This window comes from Clarias gariepinus, chromosome 8, assembly GCF_024256425.1.
Source record: "Clarias gariepinus isolate MV-2021 ecotype Netherlands chromosome 8, CGAR_prim_01v2, whole genome shotgun sequence".
In the NCBI taxonomy this organism is placed as follows: domain Eukaryota; kingdom Metazoa; phylum Chordata; class Actinopteri; order Siluriformes; family Clariidae; genus Clarias; species Clarias gariepinus.
This window is the reverse complement of record NC_071107.1, coordinates 10,262,988-10,288,857: the sequence shown is the minus strand read 5'-3', so window position 1 is coordinate 10,288,857 and position 25,870 is coordinate 10,262,988. Positions and strand designations below refer to the sequence as shown.

Below are 25,870 nucleotides of genomic sequence, written 5' to 3'. Positions count from 1 at the left end.
TAGCAAGTTAGCAGATGGTAAAGAAGATTGGAAGCTGTTACTGTAGAGTTTGAAGAATATATATATTTATCCAGATCATCATAAATCCAGCACAGTAGCTGTGACTTTTAATTATTTCAGCTCAATATATTCAGTGGTCAACATTTTAAATACTGTAATTATTAGATATGTGCTATAAACTTACAAATAGGGGCAAAGCCCTACGTCGTATTTGTCTAACCTTAACAAAATGTAAAAATAATTAAATAAGGGAGCAGAAACTGCAAGTATTTGCTTTAGTGATTGAAGAAATGTATACTGTTCCATACACCTTAATATTTGAAACTTGATGTCATTTAACAACTGTTTCCATAACAGTTTACATTTAAACTCGTTAAGATGAACCATAATAAACATTCAAAACGAGTACGTAGCAGGCTTGAGCTGCACTTTCTGGAACATGTCTTGGCACCTAGGCACAGCCTGTAATGTACTAGAATGTGGAATAATACTTCGTTTAGGACGTTGTTGCTGTTATTTTGATGGATCCGTCCCAATCCCACTTGAGCAGCATTGAAAACGTTAGTGCCGTATGGAAATACTTTTCCTATACGAGAGGCATGGGTGCTTCTCAGATAGGGACACATTCATTTTAGTACAAAATTTAAATAAAATCCCCACTGTATTTCCATAATACAGTTTTTTAACACTATACAAAGAATGCACTATTCACTGCATTCCTCAGAACAGAGACTGGAATGTCGTTCACCTGTTTGGAATATTAGTACACTTTAGTGCTGCTCAGTTGTAGTGCTAAAGGCAGTTGATTATCTTTAAAAAAAGAAAAAAAAAAAGAAAATAAATATATATTTTTTACAAGGACTTGAATCAGTATGTTCACCATACCCATGTCCTTCATTGGGCACTTAACATTTAACAGCTACCTCGCTGTCCACGGGGAGGACTGCCATGTGAAATGTAAACTTCAAACACTGGGAAATGCCATTTTGGTCACTTGTGCTATACCTTGACACACTGCATGGAATCACGGCACTCTTGAGTTAAAGCCAAAGCCGGCTGCTTGGGCAGCACACACTGGTATAAGTCTTATGTGGCATTGGAGGAGCAGCGCTGGAGGAGTAGAGCGTGGCACGTATCACATACTCGCACAGGCTTTGGGGAGGCAGGCAGGGGTAACTCGTTATCTGAGCAAGCATTGCAGAAGATTTCCCCACAATTCCTACAGTGATGCTGTGGAGGGAGGACAGAAAGAGAGATAAGGACAGCAGTTAAGCCTTTCACTGGAGTTTCCTGACAATCTAACTGATTGTGGAAATATACTTTAAAATACTGTTTATTGAATCATTTTATTAAATCAAGTACATTTCTTTGCAATATAAGGAGAATGGAAAGGGTAAAGCACACAAGAGATATAGTCTATGACTCTGACCTTTCTCCTGGAAATGGAGAACTCCTTCTCACAAAGTTTGCAGTGTGTGGCATCTTTGTCCTTTAGCCATACTTGTCCACCCTACAATTACAACCAGCATTCAGTACAGCTAATCTGGATTTATTACAACTACAATTAACACATAGATCCCATTTTCAATATTGTCTGCTCTCAGAACTTGGCAAACCCTATTGAGTAGTCTGATGCTTATTTATACTTAAACCAGAATACTTTTGAAAATATATTTCAAATTCTGTAAATAATAATTTGTGTTAAGATAATATTACGTCAGCAAGGCAAATCAGATACATTTTATCTTTGTCTGAAAAGTCAAGAACCAATGGAAGTTTAATTATACTGAATACACATGAGTTTGTTTTTACTACCAGTCATTTAAATAAACATATTTACTCTCAGATGAAAAGAGACTAACAGTGGATGAAAATGGAAAAAATTGTGCTTCTTTGTACACTCATTATATACAGTAATCACTATATACAGAAGATATGGAAAATTCATTTTGATGACAATTTTTTTATATATATATAAATATATATATATATATATATATATATATATATATATATATATATATATATATATATATATATATATATATAAAAAAAATCAGTATCTCAAAATATACCTTAGAATTTTTCATTTTAAGTTTGGGTAAATACTGTAAATAACTACAGGTAGTTCCTAACTTACGAACAAGAGTACGTTTGTAAGTCTAATTTGCTCTTAAGTCAGACAAAGTGAATCTTATATGCCTTTGATGTGAATATACAATGTAAAGCATACCAATCCACCTTTCAATCATGAGGGGAATCCCGGTCGCCATTTTGTCTTAAAGCTGTTTTCCACTGTATTGGACTGTGAACTCTGTTTTGTTGAGGATTTTTCTAAATTATAATAATTTTCCATCAAGGCAGTCTTTCTGCATCATTAAGCTCACGGACTGATTCATTGAAACCAGTAAGGCTGACTCATTTCTCCCGCAATACACACACATAATATACCAGACTTTAGACATTTTAGACATTCACTTACACACTTAAAATTGTGTATATTGTATATAATTATAAATATTGATATCTGGTGCACTGCAGTGTCTATTTTTTGTACACCTAAGCTACTTCTGTGATTGAACCTGAAGTATAACGGCAGTACGTTCATAGCTGCAGAAATTCTTAACTCGAATGTTTCACAAGTCAAGGACTACTTGTTTGCTTTTGCTAATAATACCAATTATTTTTCTTTTTCGTTTTAGAATCACGATGGCTTTGAAAATTTTACATTTTGTTATTTAGTGTTTCAGGGTGATAGCGGCATTAGTTCCTATTTCCAATTCTATACCAGATCAGTGCGGCATTAGTTAAATTAAAGATTGTTCATCATAATCAATTACATTTAGGCATTTGGCAGTCGCTCTTATCCAGTGCGACTTACATTTTTATCCTATTACACATCTGAGCAGTTGAGGGTTAAGGGCCTTGCTCAAGGGCCCAACAGTGGCAACTTGGTGGTTCTGGGGTTTGAACCTGGGATCTTCCGAACCGTAGTCCATTGCCTTAACCACTGAGCTACCCCTGACCCTCACAATTCATACTTACATATATCAAAAAGGTTAAAAAGCCTCTTGAAGCATATACCTGAAGTGCTTTATTGGCCTCCTTTATATCCTCAATTTTCATTTTTGACCTAATATGAAACATGATGGGAACAAAAAATGGATTAGTGCTTTTTTTTTTTTTTTTTCTACTTACGGTGGTTAAGCTGAAATGTAAACAATACATCCAGTTCTAAGTAATATGATCATGGAAACTCACTCGCTGAGCTTGCAGCCCAGCTCTTCTAGTGCTTTTTCTTGTTCCTCACATATCCCTTTCAACTGTCTGTTTTCATCCTGCAATCTGTGAAACTCCTGAAACAGCAGCACAACAATTTACTTTTCATTAAGTCCTATGAGCATAAATCTATTAGTTACACAGTAATAGTTACTGAATGATGTATGATAAACAAATAGTACAAAAACAAAAGTAAAATCCTGGTTCTGTTAGAATTGTGGGTGTTGTGGAGGCATGGCTTGATTTCACTTGTCCTTTTAGAGGATAAGGTCACAGATTCTTTGGCTTGTAATTAAAAAATTGTATCCCGATGGGAAGTTTCCCACGATGACTCCGCCCACATGTGCAGGACACAAGGGCTTACTGGAGTCTATCCACATGGGCCAATCTATCACATGCCACAAGCACATGCACACAGACCCGAAAGCCAGTCTCGTCCTGGGATGTGTAAAGTCACAGCGCTAACCAATACACTACTGCACCGTCCACTTAAAAATCAATTCATCCTTTAACTCACCTTTTTGAGGACAATTATTTGCTGTGCTTCAGTCCTCAGTTGGCCAACGGTCTCCTTTTCTCTTTCCAGGTCATTCTGTAGAGTGTGTCTCCACTCCCTTTCGATTTTTAAGTCTGTTTCCAGCTGCAGCCTGTACAATACATTTTAAATGAACTTGTTCAAAAACCTGTACATTAAGAGATGTCTTGTCTTTTCAATGTTTAGCACTAAGTCAACTTAACTGACAGGCGTCATCATTATGTCAGCTGCCTTGACCTATTACTGTTAGTTAAGATGAATAGGTTTCACTACGCATCATTAGAACCCACACACACACACACTAAGAAAGAAATGGCTTTAATACATTTTAAAAATCTTAAATCGACTCACATCTCCTTCTCTCTCTGCATGATCTGCTTTTGGAGGCTGTCTGCTTTGTTGGCGAAGTCTTGCTTGAATCTGCGCATTCCATCTTCAGTGCCAAGTCGGTCTCTCTCCGCTTCCTGCAATCTGGTGTAATTCAAACCAACTGGGTAAAACTGAGGCTCCGATCACAGGGGTAAAGGGGGTGGGAATGGGATGGAACAAAATTAGGGGAAAAAAAAAAAAAAGAGGGCTAAAACTCAACAGGCAAGCTACCTCATAATGGACCGCCAACAAATATGTCAAAAGCAAGACGATAAAAAAAAAAGAGAAAGAAAGCTGAACTGAAATCGGAAAAGAGGTCAGTTGAATTTGCTTTTTTATGTTCACTGAAGCAGTCTATATGTTTCTAAGGTCACTGAAGCAACTGGATATTTGCTGTAATCAAGTGTCTTAATTAAGAAAAAGTGAGACGCATTTGGAAGAGACATTAAATAATTCACTAAATAAAACTTTTAACATTGTTTTAAATGTCAAATTTATTAATGATCTGGATAAAAGACAAGATTAGTCATAGTTTTGCCTTAAAATTGTACATCAGTACACTTGCCGTGTTACAGTGCCACAAGAAAGAACTTTAACAAAATCATTAATTCATCAGTTAAAAAAAACAAAAAAACAATATCCTTTAAACAAAAGCTAAAGAAAATGCCACTATAAGGAAGTAAAACGTGTTGTTTTCACATTATTTATAATGCCAAACATGTTTCGTTACAGGAAAAAGAATATATTGATCATAATTTCAGAAAGAAATATCTTTAACGAGTTTGTACTGATGTTCTGTATCTGTACTGGCACATTTTACAAACGACATGGCAAGAGTTCGGGTCTGGCTGAGCAGATCTTTATCACTAGGGTTGTTTAATACAGGGCAGGATTTTAAAACGTAATGAAGAGAGACAACAAAAAAAAGAATTGGTGTAAAATGACAGTGTTAAAAATAGGGTAGTGGATGAGGAGAAAGAAAAGAAAAGGGAAGAACAAAAAGGGAAAGAGGATGTAAACATCAGTGAATTTCCATGTCATCCAAAGCTTCGAGAAAAGTCGTTTAGCAATGCATTCTTTAAATATGCACAACCTAGATGGTGGTAAATCAATGAAGAAGAAGAAAAGGGAAAGATGGTCTATGTGTATGTGTGTTGGTGTGTGGACAGAGACGTCTCTGCTCTGACAGCATCACGTCACACAACCAAAGAACACAAAAAACACGAACGCATGAGTGGCCACGTGGAAGAAAGAATTGCAGCACTAATATGAAAAACACAGCGTGCAGAAAACAGCATGCATGCCTGTCTAGCAGATAAGAAATGCTGGAGCCTTTTTAAGTTAGACTTAGGCTGACCTGAGTCAACATTAGCCTAACACACATACACATACATATATATCCAGAGGTGCACTGCTTGGCTAACTGGAACCATGCGACTAGTTCCAGGGAAATAAGGTAAATTGTACTAAATACAGAAACTTCACATGAGTCTCGGCTGAATTTGGGAATGCATTTTTGCCCAAAACAAGGATTATTTGGTAGGATTTGCATTCTAGGTGAAAAACTTCACTCTCAGTGTGCAGAGCAGGAAGATTCATAACATATAGGACCTCGTGTAATGTACTTACTGTACAGTACATGCACCCCAATTAAAACAAATCCATTAAAACAGAACTAAACCTTATTATATAAAACCTAATTAATTATAAAAAATAAAAAAAATCGCCCAGCACTAGTAAGTGCTCAAACAAAGCTGTTTGCACCACTGGAATATAACAGCATTATGCCAGACGATGTCATTCGGTACAATATTGAATGTCACTAACCTTTGCTCGAGCTGTTTCATGGTAGCTGTTATCTGATTGGTCTTCTCCTCCAGTCGTGCAATCATGTCGTTCTTCTGTTTCATGACATCATCCGACGTCTGGTGATAATTACAGTAACGGATTAGTGGCTTGGCCTTTTTTTTTTTTTTTTTACACAATTTTTAATAAAATTCTTTTTCAGTTTGAGAACGTTACCTGCATTTTCTGGTACATTTCCACATTGATGGCTTTAACCTCGTCTAGTTGCTGCCGAAGTCCAATCAAAGTGTCCTGCTTCTCATGGATGTCCTTTTCTAAGAGCTTCATGGCCAGTTCCATCTCCTGCTTCATGCTAACCTGCACCACCAGCTCATTCTCCACATCCTGCAAAATAGTGATTTCAGTCCAGATATTAAAATAAAGCTGAATACGTGGAGGTTCAAGGAAAAGTACATTGAGAACCGTGTTTATGGTTTAATATTTATGATGCTTAGTGATTGTAGTGCTTATTTGATGAAACACAAATTAAACACACAGATGGACAGAGTTCGAGCAATTGCGTACAATGGTGTTTGTTTCAGTGATTATCCTACATAAGTGATAACGCTATCATAAGTGATAGACCCTTCTTTTCTTACTTACTGTACCATTACCAACAACATTTATCGCAATAGTGATGGCATAGCAAAAGTAAAATAAGAAATGACTCAAACGCACAAAAAAAATTAGGGGTGCAACATTTAATCAATGTTGTCGACTAAAATCGTTAATCAAATTAACTCATTTAATTATTGATTAGTTAGTGACCTTATTGCGCTTACTCGAGTAAAGTGGGTAATTGCATGATTGAAAACACTTTCACAAGCAAACAGCTCTCAAGTGTGGGAACATTTCACTCTGAACTCGAGAAAAATGGCTGCTAGAATCAATGGGAAAGACTATGAGCTGGTGGCGGCGCGGCCAAGCGCTGCTTTGTCAAAGACCTAAGAGCGGGGCAAGTGGGAAAGGATACACACCTGAGGAGAACGTGGATAATTAATGACCTGCTGTGAGTCGGGTTTTTATTTTCAAGTTCTCCTCAATAATGTTTTTATGTAAAATTCACACACACGCACACACACACTAATTAGCCATATTCTCCTCAGGTGTGTGTCCTTTTTCCACTTACCTGACTCTCAGGTCCTCCACACTTCACTTTACTTGACCACGCCCCCATGTTCTCAATGAATGAAGCCTGAACTAATACAGTCAACTTACTGTTTCATAAAAAAATTATAATTGATGCCACTAAAGATCACATGTTAAATATAAAGATTCATATGCAAGTTGTTAAAAAGAAAATCCTATATGTAAACCGTTGGATAACACAAAGTCGCTTAAGCAATTGATGCCAAGACGTGCTGATTTTCAAAATAATAAAAAACAAAAACACAGAAGTGCCCTGCGATGGATTGACACCCTGTCCAGGGTGTACCCTGCCTCGTACCCTAAGCCTCCTACTATAGACTCCAGGCCCCTGCCACCCTGAATGCAGGATAAAGCGGTATAAAAGATGAGTGATTGAGTTAGTGAAAAACACAGAAAGTCATTTAAAAAAAGAGACCTGCCGGAGCTGACACTCCTCCTTAAGCTGCCTCCGTGCCTCGTTGTACATTTCGTCCAGGCCCTGCCTGGACTGTTTGTAGGTGTCCAGCTCACAGTTTACGTCCCCCTGTGTGACCTGTTGCAGAGCAGAGCAACATTTTGCAAGAAATTGTTAAAAGCCATATTCCATAACTGTTCTTCTAAGAGACTTGTTCAGTTTTTATTCAGTTTTGGTACTTTGCTATAATCTATTATGAGCTAACTATCCTGTCTCAGGTGCTGTCAGCTGTAATCCTGTAGGCACCACACAGACATTTAAAAAATTATTTTATGTTATCCGGTATCTGGAGGAAACATATATACAGTAATATGTATTATATGCATGTAACGGTATATATAATAAACAGTTCTTGCTTGTGGCAGTACCTCGAGTCGGCGCTGAGCCTTCATGATGATTATTGAATTCTCGCTTCTTAGCTGGTGGTTTTCTTCCTGCAGTTTGATGATGTTGTTTTTTGCTATTGCCAACTACAGAAGAAAAAAAAAGGAATTGCTGAGGCTTCATAGATGATACTGAGAATTATTAATTATTAATCATAATATAAACTTTCCTACCTCTTCAATGAGTTTGGAATTTGATTTCTCTAAAGAGTCCACGCGACCCTGCAGGCCTTGAACAGTGGAACTGAGGTAGAGAAACAGTACACTGTCAGCTTCATAAGGCTTTACATATTATGGATATATATTATCATATCACCTCTTACATGCTGATCTTACAGAACATTGCGTGCTTACTTGAGCTGCCTGTTTAGTTCTTCAACATAGTTCTTCTGGTCTAATATTGCTGCAATTTGCCCGTTTCTATTTAAGGAAAGATAAAGCATACAGATATTAGTCTTGGAATTTTGTATGTGGATAAAGTAAATGTTCTGTGGTTCTTTTCATAGGTGAAGACTGCACATGAACAGCATGCACCAATCATTCAAGCAGCACAATTAATCATAATCTCCAATCAAACTTCCTGAATATCAATGTAGAATAATGGTGTATTGAAACAGGAGTTCCCATGCATGTATTTCATTGTGTGTGTATGAATATGTGCATGTATGTGCAATTTGCACTTATATTTATTCACTTAAATAAAGCCTTATCACACTCAAGGCTGTGATGTGGTCGTAAGCACGAGGGCGCAGCAAACACATATCCTTCTATGACTGGTGGAAATAATTAACCGACTGGAGGAGCTGGTGACCAACAGTTATCGACTGACAGTAAATAACAGAGTTATGAAGTTATTATAGAGTTATTACTTTTTTATTACAAAGTAATACATTTTTTTTCTTTTTTTGGTACTATTTAGCCAAATAGAAAGGAGAGTAAAGCATGGAAGTGGTGGACAGTACGGTAAATCTAACCAGTTTTAGAATTTTTAAGCACTTTGTAAGGTGTGCAATCCATTGTCACACACCAGGTAGTGCACTTGATCAGGGGAAGGAAAGTGATTTGGAATTAAGCCTTGTTTTAAGAACTATTTAACCTTGTAGTCATAAATAAAGGAACATAGATACAGTAGTTCAGATGCGATTCAGAAAGACTTGAAAGAAATTATTAAGGAGTCTAGAGTTTTTTTTAATGACAATGTTATCAGATGCTGAAAGTGCTTCTGTGACTGCTTTTGAATGTGAGTTTTAGCAGGGTGTTGTTCTCGGTTAAGCATGGCGGCTCACACAGACGTACTTTCCCTCCTGCTGTGACTGAGAGTTAGTGTAATTAATAGCTATTAGCATACCCGGAACGCAGAGTGATACATATAGTTAAACGTCCTAGTGGTGTTACCATCCATTATCACCAATCGTGGAATGCCTCTTGTCCAATCTGATTACTCGGCCGGAAGTGATTCTCGTATGTTGCATTTATATGTGGTATGTTAAACATTTAAAGAATACTTGCAATATTTCTAATCGAAATTATACATATATAATATTTAACATACAATAACGTACATTATTAAAAAAAAGTTAAAGATTCTGATAGGCACAAAGACCATTTCATCATTAATGTGCAGCTCTATATGTGGTAATCTACCATAATTATACATTAATTATATATTTATTAGTATCCACTGAATATTTTTAAAGCTTTCTAAAATAATCATAGACTTCTTACCTTTCTTCACTTCTGTAATCATCAATGTCATTTTTTAGGTACATGGAGAAGTCGATGACCCCAACCTGAACAATTCATATAACTTAATATAAGTTAAATAGAAAAGATAAAATAAAACTGTGCTTATTCATACAAAATATATACATGTGTAAAATACAAGTTTCTACATAGATACACCATATTCACTGCATAGTACAGTGTACACTGGTCAGAAGTTTACATACGTCATGAACATGGGCAAAACTGGTCTTTGTGTGAACTGGACTGTTTGTTTTCGGACAGAGTGATCGATATGACTCATCTCTGACATACCCAAAAATTTTGGATGAAATAATTAATTTTGGTTAATTTTTAACGTTTTGGCTCCTTTCTCCAATCGGTTGATTGATCACTTGCTCTGCTCTTGTTGATCCCGCCTCCTGCGTGACAATTGGTTAAACAGGGGACCTGGAAGCCTACCTAAGGCTACACTACACACGCTGGCCGTGCCTTTGCTTCGCTGTTCATGCTTTAATTGTTGTTAAAAAAGTTCTTTGTAGGACCCCTTGCTAGTTATTTGTGACTATGATGTGATTTTCCTTTTTTGATGTTCGCTTCCCATGTATGACCATTCGCGTGTTTAGAGCTTGTTTTGGAGCTGCTCTTTTTGGTTTGGTTTGCTGCGTTTTGTAAATCCATTTTTATATATTTTGTAAATAGAAATTTGGTAGGAAGTCACGCCAGTTTGTTTTTACATAGTTTTCTCCTGGTTTTGGTTAGTAAGCGAGTAAGCGAGTAAGCGCAGCATTCCGTCATTTCTTTTCTTTTGTTCTAGCTGCAGGTATTTTTCACTTTGTGAGAAGTTAAAAGGAAATTTCTGTTTATTATATTGGCCTTGTCAGCTTCCGAAGCTAACAGACACTTTTTGGGATTTCCAAGTTCACTGTGTAAATAAACACGAAGCAAACACACTATTGGTTCTTTTCTGTTGTGGCCCGACCTAGACTTACAGCTGGTAGCTTTTCTCTACACCAGCTTAAAAAGATTTTGTTTATAGAAACAAAAAGAAACAAACCCCTGCACCAAAACTGATACCTTTAGTCTTAACTACAGCTTTTAGCTGACTATATGGACCAAAAAATAAAAATAGAGGAAAATTATGACCGGAGGTATGTTTAAAAAAGTAAAGGTGGCGCAATCAGTTCCAAGAACTCCGCACCAACTAGTAACCAATTGGGCCTTGAATCTTGAATCATATGCATAATATTGGCTCATGTTGGAAGGCTGCACAATTTGAAAAAAAAATAAAAATAATTATATTATATAAATATTTTTTATGCCAATTAATTAAAAAATATATATATATTATAATTTTGAGATAGTAAATAAATATTGCAAACTCTACATGACCGTCCAACTATGTACGGCGGTACCTTGGCATACGAATTTACAGTAATCTGTGTTCTTAAGGCAAAATTTTGTATTGCGAAACACAGTTTCCCATAGGAAATAATGTAAATGCGGATAATACGTTCCAGCCACCCATTATTACCAATATCTAACACTAGAATGAGATTTTTCGCATATAAAAACAATCAATACATTTAGAAAAGGCAAATAAAGGAAGCAAAATATGAAATAAATATTTATGATTCCTCTTGGCTTTAAAAAAACAAAACTGAAAGTTCCTCCTTTTCCCTTTTGCTACCATCCTTGCTAACATTCTTGGGGCCCATGGTGCTATGTCTTTACTAAATCTTGCACAAAATATATATAAAAAAAAACACAAAAACATGCGCAAGTTCGCTTGGCTTGCCTTTCCACTGACACAAACAAGTTTTAAACAGCACCTGGACGTGTGCACAACTTAGCAGGCGTTCCGTTTGGCTTGGTTCGTTTGCTTGTATGCCTAAAATACTTTTTATGCTGAGGCAAATTTACTGCAAAATTGTGGACACATTCATAAGATACATGTTGCATAATTATTCTGCTCCAGAAAAAGACCAGTATGATAAAATAATTGCAAGCCCAGTATTGCCACTTCAAGTTCATGATCAGTCTACTTAAAATAAGCCACTGTAACAGTATGTTCTTTATCCCACTGTGTGGCTAAGAGTTTCGACAGCGAACAGTCTATAAAGGTTCCTAACATTACAAATTGCACAATTTACCTCATCTGAACATAGAAGTTATTTATCTCACTTGACTTTTTATGTTAACTTTATACAAAGTACATTTGCTTGTACCTGTAGCATAAAAATGTATTAGGCTCAGCCTAGCCAAGGTAACTTAACGTATATGACTGCTACAGAATTTACAAATATGAGATAACACATCCCTCAGTAGAAGAAAACAAATCAAAGATCATTTCCCATACTTGGGTGTCCAGGTCCTCGCCCTTCACGCACAGGTTGGCATCGATGACGTTGAGTCCCACCAGGAGACCAACGATGACGGCTCCCTCCTCCTCCAGCATGACTGCTGAGCTTTCATAGAAATCACTACACAACACAAAACAGGTTCAACAATGAACTTTGATGCATCTTTCACAAACAGCTTTATGAGAACGGGGGTGGTTGATGGATGACACACTCCTTAGCAGGAAATGAAGTGTCAAACTCCGTTCAGAGGAAAAATGGATTTACAACGAGCACGTCTGCTGGCTCTGCTCTTCTGCTCATAACAGCCAGTGTGATAGTGAACTAGGAAAACTAGAAGCGCGATTCACTGCTTCACATTCGCAATCCTCAAGACTACAATTACTGTATTACCTCAGTATGTCTTTCCTGGTGATGAGGACACGCAGATAGTCTGCTAGTCGCTTCTGCATCAGGGCTAATCGCAGCCAAGCTCTTGCTCGGCCCAGTGGAGTCCTGAGAAATGTGAATATGCACAGTATGAGGACAAAAAAAGCTCTTTTCTATACAATCCATAGTCATTGTATACTTACAAGCTGAGATATTTGGTGCAAACTGTTAACAGTAAGACATATTGGTACAGTATAATATATTATAAGATTATTATTATTATTATTATTATTAAGTAAGTGATTTCCTTTATTGGAATTACACCCAGCATTTGTATCTGATGCCTTTGTGTCACATGTTGTGCACTGATACACAGGTGAAAATCTTAAGTAGGGCATAAACATGTTTAGGTCAAACAAAGCACAAACCACAGCAATAATGTTCCACACCTCTAACCTAATTAACAATTTAAAAACTGACATGCATACAGGGAACTCAGGCTAGAGCAGCAAATGCAATGCAAATGCAGAGATAGCACGATATAAAAACTATAAGTGTGTAAGTCGCTCTGGATAAGAGTATCTGCCAAATGCCTGAATATAAATAAAAAAATGTTCTTCTTGCCCCTTCTATTGAGTACAACGTACACTGTCAAAATACTGGCCTGCATCGAGAAAAGAAAACTTGGTCTGGATGCAGAATTTGGTTAAGAACTGTTCAACACATTATAAAAACCTGGAAAATCTTAGAGGGTGCGACTTTGTTTTAGCCCATTTCTGGTTTAGTTTTTTATTTGTACCGTTCATTATTGGGACATCCTTAAGACACATTTTAGTTCGTCTTATACTCTCTGAACTTTGTATAGAATAAAGGGAAGCAACATGTTTTAGTCATGTGCACTAAAAAGGTGGTGTTCGTTAACGGCTCTCGTTCTCAGCTTAGAAATCTCTAGACTTAATGTGAAGACTCCTTGCTAGACATTTTTTACATAAGAAATAAAACATGACATGATGTGCTGTGCTGCTATACGAAATAATCAGTGATGCAGTGGTGTAATGTTACTGTATCACCCATAAGTTGATAAGTTACCACCTATGAGGACACATCCCAAACTGGTTTAATCCTCTTACGATGGCATTTGACACAAAATAAATCGTATCGGTTTATTATGTTTAAGGTTGTGGACCATCTGCGAAACATCTCCAGTGGCATCTACTGACTATAAATCAATCTCTTGATGGTGTGTCTAAAACATAGGCAAATTCTAATGTCAAAATATCACACATTTCCATGTGATGAATGCAAACTCATCAGTGACAATATATCTGGCTCAAAAGAATTCTGTGGCTTTTTATGCTTGCAAGTTTCATGTCTGTCAGAGACACTAAACTGACATTTACACTTCCCCTTTCGGATTAATTTGTCTTTAAAGAACAGGAAAAGGATGGTTCTTCTACAGATGGCTACAGGTTTCGGCTGCCTGCACAGCTAGATAGTTTTGATCTGAAATGCATGTACAGAGAACCCAAGAGAACATTTCAGAAGACTTAAATAGGATCTCTACATGAATATATTAATGCTGCATTGAATTCATATTTTAACCATAACCGTATTGTATACTATAGCCTATAGCTTTATTTTACTATATCTATTCAAGGTTTTTAATGTGCTCTTCAATTCAGACTGCAGTTTTACAAAATGATTTGAATCCAAAACATAATGCTAACGTAACACATTTATTATTTATCCTGTAAACATTTCTGTTTCTTTGGATGCATGTTTAGAATGGTTATCTTGCTGAATTATGTACAGCCAAGTCTTAACTCTAAGCCTATTTTATAGAGGTTTCCTTCTCAATTATACAATATAATTTCCAAATCTGAGAGCAAATCATATGCAAGATCATCAGCCAGAAGCCTCTTTATTTACACTTGCCGCGGCGAAGAATGAAGACGTGCAAAAGAGACAGGTTGACCCGGATCATGTGCAGAAGTTTAAAAAGAGTACTTGAATCCCCTTCTACTTGCATATGTCCAGTAGCTGGTCAACAAAATGGCTGAATTGGATTAAGTTCCAGGAACTGCTGTGCTTTCGCCTTCACTGAAACATGGCAGGATGCTACGGTTCCAGACAACTGAGTCACGCCGCCTGGTTTCACAATTCATTGCCAGGACAGAACAACAAACTCTGCTCGATGCAAAGGCAGCAGGCTTTGTGTTTTTGGTGATGTCTTGCTGGGGAACAGATGTTTCAGTTGGTGCTAATCACTGTTCTCCCAACATTCAACTCGTTACACATCAAATCTGAGCATTTTTTAAAACTACAAATTTAGTTTGGTTATTCAAACAGTGACTTCCGTGCCACCTTAAGCAGACAAGGATTGTGCATTGGACATTTTGTATGAGACGGAAATTATTGTTCAACTGGGCAAATCTGAGAAAGGTTCAACCGAAATACGTCCAGCACATTACTTGCTCCAATCAAGCTGAACAGACAATGCACTTTATTCCCGGATATGATCACACCTCCATCCCTCTTCTGCCTACATGCAAACAAAAGCTTAAACAGGAAAAACAGGTTCTCTGGATGATCAATCAATATAGTGAGGAAACTATTTTTATACTGCAGGACTATTTCGTGTCCACATATTGGGAGATTTTTCAGCATGCAGCATTTACATTTAGCCATTTGGCAGACGCTCTTATCCAGAGCGACTTACATTTTTATCTCATTATACATCTGAGCAGTTGTGGGTTAGGGTTATCAACAGTCGTAACTTGGTGGTTGTGGGGTTTGAACCTGGGATCTTCCTAACCGTAGTCCAATGCCTTAACCACTGAGCTAACCCTGGCCAGCACATAAAAGCCAATATAATTTATCCCCATCATGTCACTAATTACATCTGCAACTTGCTTTAAATCCTCCCTGAACCAGTAACCCTGGGTTAATGATGATGTCAGGGCCAAACTCCAGGGACGTAGTTGCATACAGGAAAGCCACGTGCAACCTTCAGGGGATCATCAGGTCTGCAAAGAAAGCCTACGGAAACCAAGTTGTGTCAACCCATTAAGGATCCAAGCTCAACTACATGTAAAATGGTTTGTGTTTCATCACATACAACAATGGTGGGAAATTCTGCAATAGGGAACTCTCTCAAATCTGCTATGGTCAGTTTAAGGAAAGCAAACCAATGTTTTTTCAATGGGATTACGGTCAGGACACTGTGTTGGGCAATTCATGTGTAAAACTGCATCCTCATACTCCATAACCACCCTTTCACAATTTGAGCCTGATGAATTTTGACACTGATTTCATTTCATTACACGCATAATGTTGCTAAGTCTAGATGTGACCAACTGAAGCAAGCTCAAATCATAATGCTGCCTCCAGATGCTTGTACAGTGGGAACTATGCATGATGGATGCATTGTTTCATGCCCTTCCCCTGTTACCGTGACATATAGATCACTTTGGTATAGGGTCAAACTGGACACATCAGTCTCCAATCACTGTCTCTCAGCATCTTAGTTGTTTTCTTTGCTTGATGCAGATCCACAATTTAATTTATGAAACACAGTAAGATCTTTCTCATAGAATTCTGGCATGGTTCTATAAGAAATGTGAAGCTAAAACTACTCCCTGCATTAATCTGGGCAGGCATCGTGTTATACACCACACATACTACTGCTTCTAAATTACTTGTAGTTTTTTTTTCTTTAATGTTACTGAATACTGAAACTGCTGAAAATGCCCAGACACTACATCTGCACACAACCACTTTTTATTTAGCTACATGATACACTCTTGTCCTCATACTGTGAAGTGCACTTTAGATAGACTTACACACCATGCATACTAATATGTTCTGCATATTTTGTATTATGCATATCTGTGCATAATCTCTTTTCCTGCTCTTTCCTGCAGCACAGCTGTAAGACCACTTAAGCCTCACAACAAGCAATTTAACGCACAACTATGAGACACACATGAAGAATAAACTTGCAACTCGTGCTTGGTATTTATGATGCCACTGATCTTTACAAGACCTCCTTAATCACTTGCTCTACAGCATCAATACTGCATCCTTCCAACTGATAATAACTCACTTTTCAACTCAAAACAACATAGTGTCACCAACCCCATTTCTTCTAACCACAACACATCATTAGGGCCCAAGCACTATGACATCAACCTACTGTTTGCCTGAGGATTTCTTTTTCCACCATTATTGGCATCGCTCAAAAACTCATGACAATTGGCAGACAGCTTGGAATCTGCTGCCATTAGGATGCCTGCGAGTCTGAAAGGCCCTCACATGAGATTTTGCCGCATAGCTTATACACTCTTGCACTTATGCACGTGAAACCCAGGACACATTTAGAGCTCATTGAGCTGAACAACATACGGTTTAACATGATGTTGGCCCACGCTTTGCCGCTATAACAGTAAAAAAAAAAAGTCCCATCAACGCACTTCTAAACCTTGTGGAAAGCCTAGACCCAAATGAAGCTGTTATAGCTGCAAAGGGGGCAGGCCAACATCATATTAAACCTTATGTATTAAGAATTACTTAAGTTCGTATGCATGTGAAGGCAGGTGAGCGAATACTGTTAGGTAATATAGAGTATAAAGATACAGTATATTAATTGCTCATCTTAATATATGCATTTCTTGACTGCACTGGTCAACAATATGTCAGCCATCAGGGAAAAAACTATTATTTGATTAAATTTTTTATTTCTATGCTATACACTATTTTTGGCCTATTTCACTTAAAGATGCAAATAATGATACAATGACCATAAATGTTTGTACATGCAAAGCTTTTAACTGATATTCAGTGTTTGAAGTTGACCATATTCTTTTAAGGCTACTATCATATAATAAAAAATACAACTGCTAAATTGAATTAAAGCTGTTATCAAAAGCATTGGTGAAAATAGCAATAACGTTCATTTTGCATGATGGCATGTGTGATAAGTGACTATGTTTGTGTGCATACTTGAGCCCAGGCAAGTCCCGAACACTTGCTGCAATTTCCCCTGCCTCAGGGCAGAGCTTCTCCACCATCTCCAATGGCCCCCACAGCGACTTGTTGTATCCAAGAAAAGTCTTCTTCACTGAAGCAGAGACAAAAGAGTATATGACACAGACCCAGTTCATATATATGAGTATATGACACTAACCCAGTTCAATCTGACAGAGTCATCTATTGTGAATCAGTCAAACCCTATAATAGCAATGCTCTTTCTTTTAAACAGTGTAGTCAACGTTTCCAGCAATGACACAATAGGTTCCTATCATTTAGTACCTATTTCTTGACATGACTAGCTGTTCAATGCTCAAATAGAATAAAATGCATGTTCAATATAAAAAGTAAGACAAAATTGCTCGATAGACTGTTGCTCACAAAAAACAAATCCATGCTTATTCTCCTACTTTAAAGCTTGAACACATGGAAGGCAAATGTCGAAATGGCATAATGTGACATCTCACTTTCCACTTGATTGCACCACTGGTACAGGAACAGCATGATTTCTATCTGGAAAACTGTGCATGTGTCCATCAGGGTGAACAGGTTCGATGCTAAATTTTTACCTTTAAGGCCGTGTTTCAGACAGTGCTCCATAACCACAAAGAACTGCTGCAGTGGGGGATAATCAGAGTCCAGCGTTCGACCGAAGCTCAGAGCCGACTCGATCAGCCCTTTGATACTGAGCTTGGCCATGTTGAGCAAGTTTGCCCTCTCCATAGCCATGGGATCACGGAAGGCTAGAAAACAAAGCAAAAGCGAGTTGCACTGGATGTAGTTTAATGATGAACTGCGTTGTGACTGAGGCTCTAATAAAAAAGTAGATTTATTTTAGCTGTTTGGGAAATGTTTTAGCAGATACTAGAACATAAACATCGATCATGTGGCCATACAATAGCCAGCTCAGGTTAGTTAACTAAAAGCCCAGCTTATATTTTAACCTGTGTGTGTGTTCATTCATTAATGTGTCTGTGCTTGTTCCAGGATGTGTGATGCTGTAGTTGGCAGTTTGGTGTCACATTTCACTATACAGTTCAGCCTTTCACACCCTTAGAACAACATGAAGACAAAGAAATTTACAGATAAACATTTGTATACCGATGCAAAACAAGTAATACACACATTTAAATATTCCAGTGTCGTAATATTAAAATATTAAAACTAAATTTAGATACTGGTGTTAATATTTTATAAAAAAATTTTTTTTTTTAATGCGACCAACCTAGGGTCTGTATTCCTTAACCAGCTTTAACTGTGAATCCACTCAGCAATATTCACTGCACCACCCGCACATTCTTCCTGATATATCTGTTCCAACACTGCCAGATGTCAGGCACTGTTTGCTTAAGATTGGATCAGTGATCTTTGTCTTGGTTCCTATTTAAACATTTTTTTATTTTTGTGTTTTATGTAGTGCTTCTGAAAGTGGGGTCTGAGGACCAGCAAAGACCTGTGAAGCCAGAACGTTTTTTTTCCTTTTTCTAACTGTGGTGAAATTCATGACTTACTCTTATCAAAGTTATTCTATTCATTTCTTTTTTTATTTTAAAAGATTTTAGGTTATACAACTGGTTATTTTTAATCTGAATGGATTTCTACACAGATATGAAAAGAGTAAATAAGACGCTCATAGTTTCATGGACCAAAATGTGTTTCCTTTAATAGAACTACCCTATGTTTCGTTCTTTTCAGATCTTTCTCAACCAGAGAAACAAACACAAGCTTCAAACATTTCTAGTGGAAGTCTATCAGAATTATAGTTCAATTTAAAGACCTGATTGACCAGTGATTTCTGAAAGATGCTTTTGTGCTGTACCAAGATCTGATGAGAACAAACCTCTCATTCTATGACTAGGCGGGTTTTTGCTCTTAAAGCCAGTAAAAGAAAGTCAACAAAATATCGATATTATTCATTACTTTACTCGATCAAAAATGTATCGACTTGATAAAATGGGTATCTGTTTTGTACTTCTTGCATGTCTGTGAACATCCACATGAAAACAATTCTGCCTATAAGTATTAACAATAACTAAAGCCTTCTATCAGAGTATATAAAACTCGTAGCGCAGTGGTAGGTTTCTCGCCTGTCTGGAAGGCCCAGATTTGATTCCCAGCCAGTGACCAAACCCCAGCGACTGGATGAAGTGTCGGTCCCAAGCCCAAATCAAATGGAAGTGTTGCGTCAGGAAGGGCATCCAGCCTAAAACCTGTGCCAGGCTCGTGTGCAGTCGGGTGGCTTGCTGTGGCGAACCCTTGCAGGGAACAGCCGAAAGACCAACAACAAGTGTTTATATGAAAGCCTTGGTAGTGTCTGTTAATAGGAAGGCTTTGGACATCAAAATGTGCATTTGGGTTTTTGAATATGTCAGGTAGAATGATATTAATTTTATTACTACCAAAAATTGGGAATGACATCGCAAAAAAAATAGAACTCTCAAAATGAGCATTTTTTTGGTCATAAAAACAACCAAAATCAACCAAAAAAACATGTGACCATGTGTACAGTATCTATGTGACCCATTTGTACAGTTTTTTTCTTGGTAATTTGTTCAGTTGGTTACAATGAAATAAAATTCAGTTCATCATATTGTCTATTTAGGGCTAAAAAAATATAAAAGATATGTCACTCTATACTGCACAATCCTGAGTCCTATATACAGTATGTTTATATAAAAAAAGGCTAAACAAATATAGCTAAATAGCTAAAATCCTCAGAGATTTAGGTCTAAGAAAATAGAACAAATCAGGAATCTGACTTCAACAGCTAGGTAATTGTGTCGTCATCCGTACAGATGTGTCCAAACAGCTCTGTGATTGGACAGAATCTGTACCACGTGGTATGACAGTGCTCCTGACTATTGCTCATTCGATGGCTCCATCCACAATGCCTGGGGTCTAAAATAAAGGCTTTTATAACACTGTAATCAGTGCACTATACGCCTAAAAATCAAAATATGTGTTATTAAATGTGTGTTTGGAAATACATCCGGCAAATTTAATACGACATAACACTGAAGATGTTTCATTATTTGGGATGATTATCATCAAAAAAGCATCATTAATGTTAATATTATTAAGGCGACATCCAGAATAATAGAGATTACAGTCGGTTCTGTATTGTGTTCGTGTCCTTTTGTCGCATTCATGCCCTCAGGACTCACCGTTAACGCTCCATTCCTCTGTAAAAGCGCAGACTTTAGGCTCGGTCACTTTGGGCAGGACGTGAATTCCGCTTGAAAAGGTTTCCGAGGCTTTCCGAGCTAACGCGAATATGGGCGCCTGCCATCTCCCGTCCGTCCTGCTGCTGCTGCTAGAACTAGCACTAGCGCTGCTGGCCGCTTTCTCCGCGGCGCATTTACTCTCCTCCTGCAGCCGAAGGATCCCGAAAACCTGCGATTTGTCTTTAGCGGATTCCGCCTCGGCCAAGGTGAGCTCGTGCTCCGCAGGTGCGGCCATCTCTGCCGGGGCACGCGCCTGTCACACGGCCGGGGGGAGCGCGGTCTCCATCTCACACACCGCGGGGGACATGGTCAACGGGGGACGCGCTCAGATAACAAACAACAGCAAACCCGGGCTAGAACACAACGCGCATACACACACCGCGACGTCTATTCGTGCACGACTGTGTGTGTGTGTGTGGGGAGGGAGAGAGAGAGAGGCGCAGAATGAAGCACTACATGGCAGATTTTGTTTACAGCCCGACACACAACCAGAGCTCAGCTCGGTGACGTCACCCCGTAGCGAATACAGCGGGATCTGCTTCCCTCTACTGCTGGGATCCGAATCAGCACAAAGACTACTCCATCAGCCTGAACTACACTAACAAATAAGAACACAACACTCCATCGCGGAAGCATTCAATAAAGACATGCTCACGTGTTCACACTTTGTCCCCACCACCCAGATCTTTTAAACTAATATTTGCAAAAGCTTATAGTTTACCTCAAAGAATTCATTTATTCATTTTGTATTAGCACTTTATCCTGCATTCAGGGTCGCGGGGACCTGGAGCCTATCCCAGGAGACTTAGGGTACGAGATGGGGTACCCTGGACAAACACACACACACACACACTACGGGCAATTTGAGAACGCCAATTAACCCACAGATTACCCGGAGGAAACCCACCAAGCACTGGGAGAACATGCAAACTCCATGCAGATTAGGTTAACTGGTGTTCCAAAATTGCCCACAGTGTGTATATATGTGGTGTGTGCCCTACAATTAATTTGCTCCCCATTTGGGGTGTACCCCACCTCGTGCTCGTAGTCTCATGGAATAGCCCCGCTACCCTATATAAAGGATAAAGTGGTATAGACGGTGAGTGAGAGACTGGTTCAGTTTCCGCCTTTGGGTCTGTGTGCATACAGTTTGCATGTTCTCCCCATAAATATGACAGATTCTATTACTTACTTCTGTTAAGTGTATGTACTGTATATATTTGAAAAAAAAAAGGCTTACCAATAAATGTCCAAAGAAGCATCACAATGAAAAATTCATCCCCTGGCATTGTAAATAAAATCCAAATAAGCACCCAGTACTCTGGTAGGAATTAAAGTTCTAATATTATTATGGTCAATTATTTTAACTCTGCACTACTAGAGCAGCTGTGTGTTCTGACGTTCATCAGCACAGTCATTCTGAAAGTGACCTGAGGTCAGTGTCGTGGTTTTACCTAGATTAATCTAATAATAGAGTAAAATAAAACTGTGCATTAGTGTGTCTAAGGTAAAATATCTTTAAGTCTTGGTGGGTTTCCTCTGGGTACTCCGGTTCCCTCCCATAATCCAAATGCAGGCAGGTTAACTGACGTTCCACAATTGCCATAGTGTGAAAGAGTATAAGTGCATGTCTTTGGACTGTGGGAGGACAGGGCGAACATGAAAACGCTATGCACATACAGACCTAGGGTGTGCACTGCACAAGACAAAGAGCTAAGCAGTCACACTTACAGGTTTACTTCTTTAAAAAAAAAGGATTGTATAGTATTTATGGAAATAAAAAAAAAAAAACATTCTTTTCATGCCTGAAAAAAAGGAAAGTAAGAAAGCATTCTGGGGGGGAAAGAGCATAATATAGACTCTGATACAATGCTTCCCTATTTTCTGCATTAATGCACCCTCACTAGGGCATATCCTGTTTTTAAAATTGTTTCATGATAAAGGTCCTTCAAATGTCAGTACAGATAAGGAACTGACTTTTGCTTACAAATGGACTGTGGTACTCATAAAAGTAAATAACCCAGAAAACCGCATAGAGTATTATGAGGGCTGTACAAAAAGTTATGCAGAAATGGGCATAACTGTTTAATTAACTCAATTTACATTAATTAACATAGGTCATTCAAATTGACCATATTGCTAGAGTAATTCTTATTCTATACTAAAATACTATTCCACATACTCTCTATCACAAACAAGGCCTTTGCGCCATCATTGAACCCAACCTCTTTAAATATCCTCTTTCACTGCATTACAGAACATTTACAGAGATGACACCATTGACGTGAGCAATCTGCACAAATGGATGAAGAATTTTAAAGAAGGGGAAACCATCACTGGAGACAAAGCACGCAGTGGGAGACCATTAACTGCAGCAAAGTGGATTTTCAAAGATGATTCGGGTGATGGAGAGTATGTTGATCCTTTAAGTAGGGAAAGAGTTACTCTACTGACATGTGCAATCAGTTAATAAATAGATCAACCCCACTTTTGCATTACTTTTGGTAGAGCCATCGTAAAATAGTTTTACTGGTGTATGGAGTTACTCGGAGTTGTAGTCTATTTTAAACTGTAGCTTATAGAGCAGCTGAATAATGTAGTAGAAATCATTTTACTGCTTTAACTCACTAAATAACTAGTAAACCAAATTCTTTTAAGAAAATTATATGATGCATGCAGATATTTCGTGTTAATCAATGGTCCCTTATTTATCTATCCAGCTGCATATGTTTGTCTGTTGACAGAATGAGTGCATTAATTGGTATCCCATATGATCTTTTCTTAAACCACTTTAAACTGACTAGCAAGCCTAATATAACCACTGTCTGTGTTACCAATGGTGGCTAGGAACAATAGAGAGAATTTATTTCAAGTTAATTATTATAGCTTCCTTATTTGTATTTAAAAGTGTAGAATGTAGCTGAATATCCAATGTATTTTTTTTAATACTTGAATCATTTTGCTTATGCTGATTACAGATTAAGAGTAATCAGCAAACCAACTCCAAACTGGTGTGTCCTACCTTGACAGTAGGCAAGGCGCTCCATGCTTTCGCTGTGGGTGATGCCCCAGCGGTGAAGACTCTGAGGCGAGTACATGACAGCTCCACCTCTGGCCTTCTCCTTGTCCACACTTCTGATTATCCCTACTCAAATCCTCAGGTTTCGGGATCCAGTCCAACGCTTCCACTGATCTAAAACAAGGAACACTGTTCTGATTAAATGGGTAAGGCAGAAAAACCCTAGTTTTACCAAGTTACAAGATGCAGATTTCTACACGCTGCACAAGAAATAACATGTCTACCCTGAGAGTTTTGTTTCTCCAAATCACCTTAAAAAATAAATAAGCAGGAAATACTGATTGTAATGTTATCATAAAAAAGTGCTGACTTAGATCTACCCCTCAGCAAGACTTACATAATGAACACCATGTATTAATGCTGCCCTGCCCAAAGTATCATATGACTCTTGCTTCCAGTATCTCCCTCCTCATGGAATGGGATTAGCATAGAAATAAATAAAGAATAAAAAAATGCATCTACACCAGAAAGCACATTAATGGACACATGCTTTTCACATTAGGCATGAATACAAACCTGTAAGTACTGCATCATCAATGCATGAAATGCACACAACCTCACACCAATGAGTCAATGGAGGAGTACACAAACACACTCACACACCTACCGCTCTCAGGCTGATCCCAGCTGCCTTAAACTCCCTGTGTGTGCACTGCCCATGAGATGATGGAGCCTCATTTGCTGCAGTCGGCCTGAATGGTGGGGAGGAGACGTCTCCTGCTGGAACGCAACACAGCACGATGAGCTCGAGCAGCAGCATGGCCGGAGGCGGAGTTTCACTCCTACTGTAAAGGGAACAGGCATGTCGAGGGGGCGGGGCGACAGGGCGGCTTGCCAGCCAATCAAATGCAAGTTCTTTTATTGCGGAAGTGGAACTGAAAGAGTGACGGTGCATTACAGCTGGTTCTTGTTTAGCTGAGCGCAGAAGTCCAAAACGCTTTCAGCTTATTGAAAAAGAGAATGGTTTAAGTATTTATGTTAGAATTATGTTTGTATTTGTGTATTGATAAGTGATAAATCGTATTGGTATTCTTAAAATTAAATAAATAAATGAGTACTGAATCCTAACAATTAATAAAAAAACTACAGACCTCCAGGGTCGAGGGTTCGATTCCCGCCTCGGGTGTGTGCATGTTCTACGCTTGTTGGGTTTCTTCTGGGTACTCTAGTTTGTTCCGCAGTCCAAAGACATACAGATTGGGATAATTCTCATTTCCAAGTTGCCCATAATGTGTGAATGATGTGTGTGTGTGTGTGTGTGTGTGCCCTGTGATGGATTGGCACCCCATCCAGGGTTTACCCCGCCTCTTGCCCTAAGATTCCTGAGACAGGCTCCAGGCGAGCCGCAACGTTGAATACAGACTACAGGATAAAGCCGTATAGACGATGAGTGAGTGAGAAAACCAGTCATGATAATTGTAATAGGAAAGGCTAATATAATTATACACAGAGACATGTTCATGTATAAAAGAACATATATAACTCTGTTTATTTCTCTCTATATAATCTCCTACTAAACTTACGCACTTACATTTCTATAGTGCTTGGCTATCATCAAGGTAGAACATTTTTTTAGTATGATTGCACTGCCTGACCAGGAACTACTTTAATGTAACAAACATGCGGACATTGCTTGGCCTGAGATCAGGGGATGCGCCACTAGCATCCGAGTTCCTGTAATGTGCAAGTGGTGTTGGGGAATGATGGTTTGTACATTTCCAACAGATAGATGCATCTCTTCCACAAGTTGGTGATAAACTATCCGTCGATTTTCAAGGATCATGTTTATGGGTACAAGTTCAGTGGGCTCAGAGCCACTTCGGCTGCAAAACGCATTTGCAGATGTATGGTCTTCTTTACAACATTTGCACAATCAAATGTTTTACTGGCGCAGTCTCATTACCATATCGTGCTTGAAGTCTTTTGTGAATGTCAATAGGTTTTATACATTAATTTAAGAGAAACTCAATTATAAGTCCCAGTTTGACTTGAACGTGTACCTTGTATTTTTTACTCTGGACAGAATTTAATAAGTCATGTGGCATTTTTATCCCAGACAATGGCAGTGTTTACG

The 25,870-nt window shown here is 38.2% G+C and overlaps 1 protein-coding gene across 3 annotated transcripts; it reads right to left on the bottom strand.

Moving 5' to 3' along the window:
* Positions 1–67: 67 nt before the first annotated feature.
* rufy2 (RUN and FYVE domain containing 2) lies at positions 68–24,544 on the bottom strand. Of its 3 annotated transcripts, XM_053501630.1 has the most exons (19): positions 24,404–24,544; positions 23,740–23,910; positions 18,063–18,236; positions 17,467–17,584; positions 12,490–12,591; positions 12,096–12,219; positions 9,740–9,804; positions 8,369–8,434; positions 8,189–8,258; positions 8,000–8,101; positions 7,593–7,709; positions 6,206–6,373; positions 6,011–6,108; positions 4,166–4,285; positions 3,797–3,926; positions 3,262–3,356; positions 3,085–3,133; positions 1,430–1,510; positions 68–1,230 (listed from the first exon to the last, which is right to left on the bottom strand). In XM_053501630.1, exons 2-19 carry the CDS (start codon positions 23,813–23,815, stop codon positions 1,087–1,089), a joined length of 1,899 nt encoding a protein of 632 aa, XP_053357605.1. In that variant the 5' UTR covers positions 23,816–23,910; positions 24,404–24,544; the 3' UTR covers positions 68–1,086. The 3 variants fall into 3 exon arrangements, with proteins under 3 accessions (XP_053357605.1, XP_053357604.1, XP_053357606.1); XM_053501629.1 differs by lacking the exons at positions 23,740–23,910; positions 24,404–24,544 and adding an exon at positions 20,658–21,209; XM_053501631.1 differs by lacking the exons at positions 68–1,230; positions 1,430–1,510; positions 3,085–3,133; ... (3 more) ...; positions 23,740–23,910; positions 24,404–24,544 and adding exons at positions 4,355–5,049; positions 20,658–21,209.
* Positions 24,545–25,870: the final 1,326 nt, after the last annotated feature.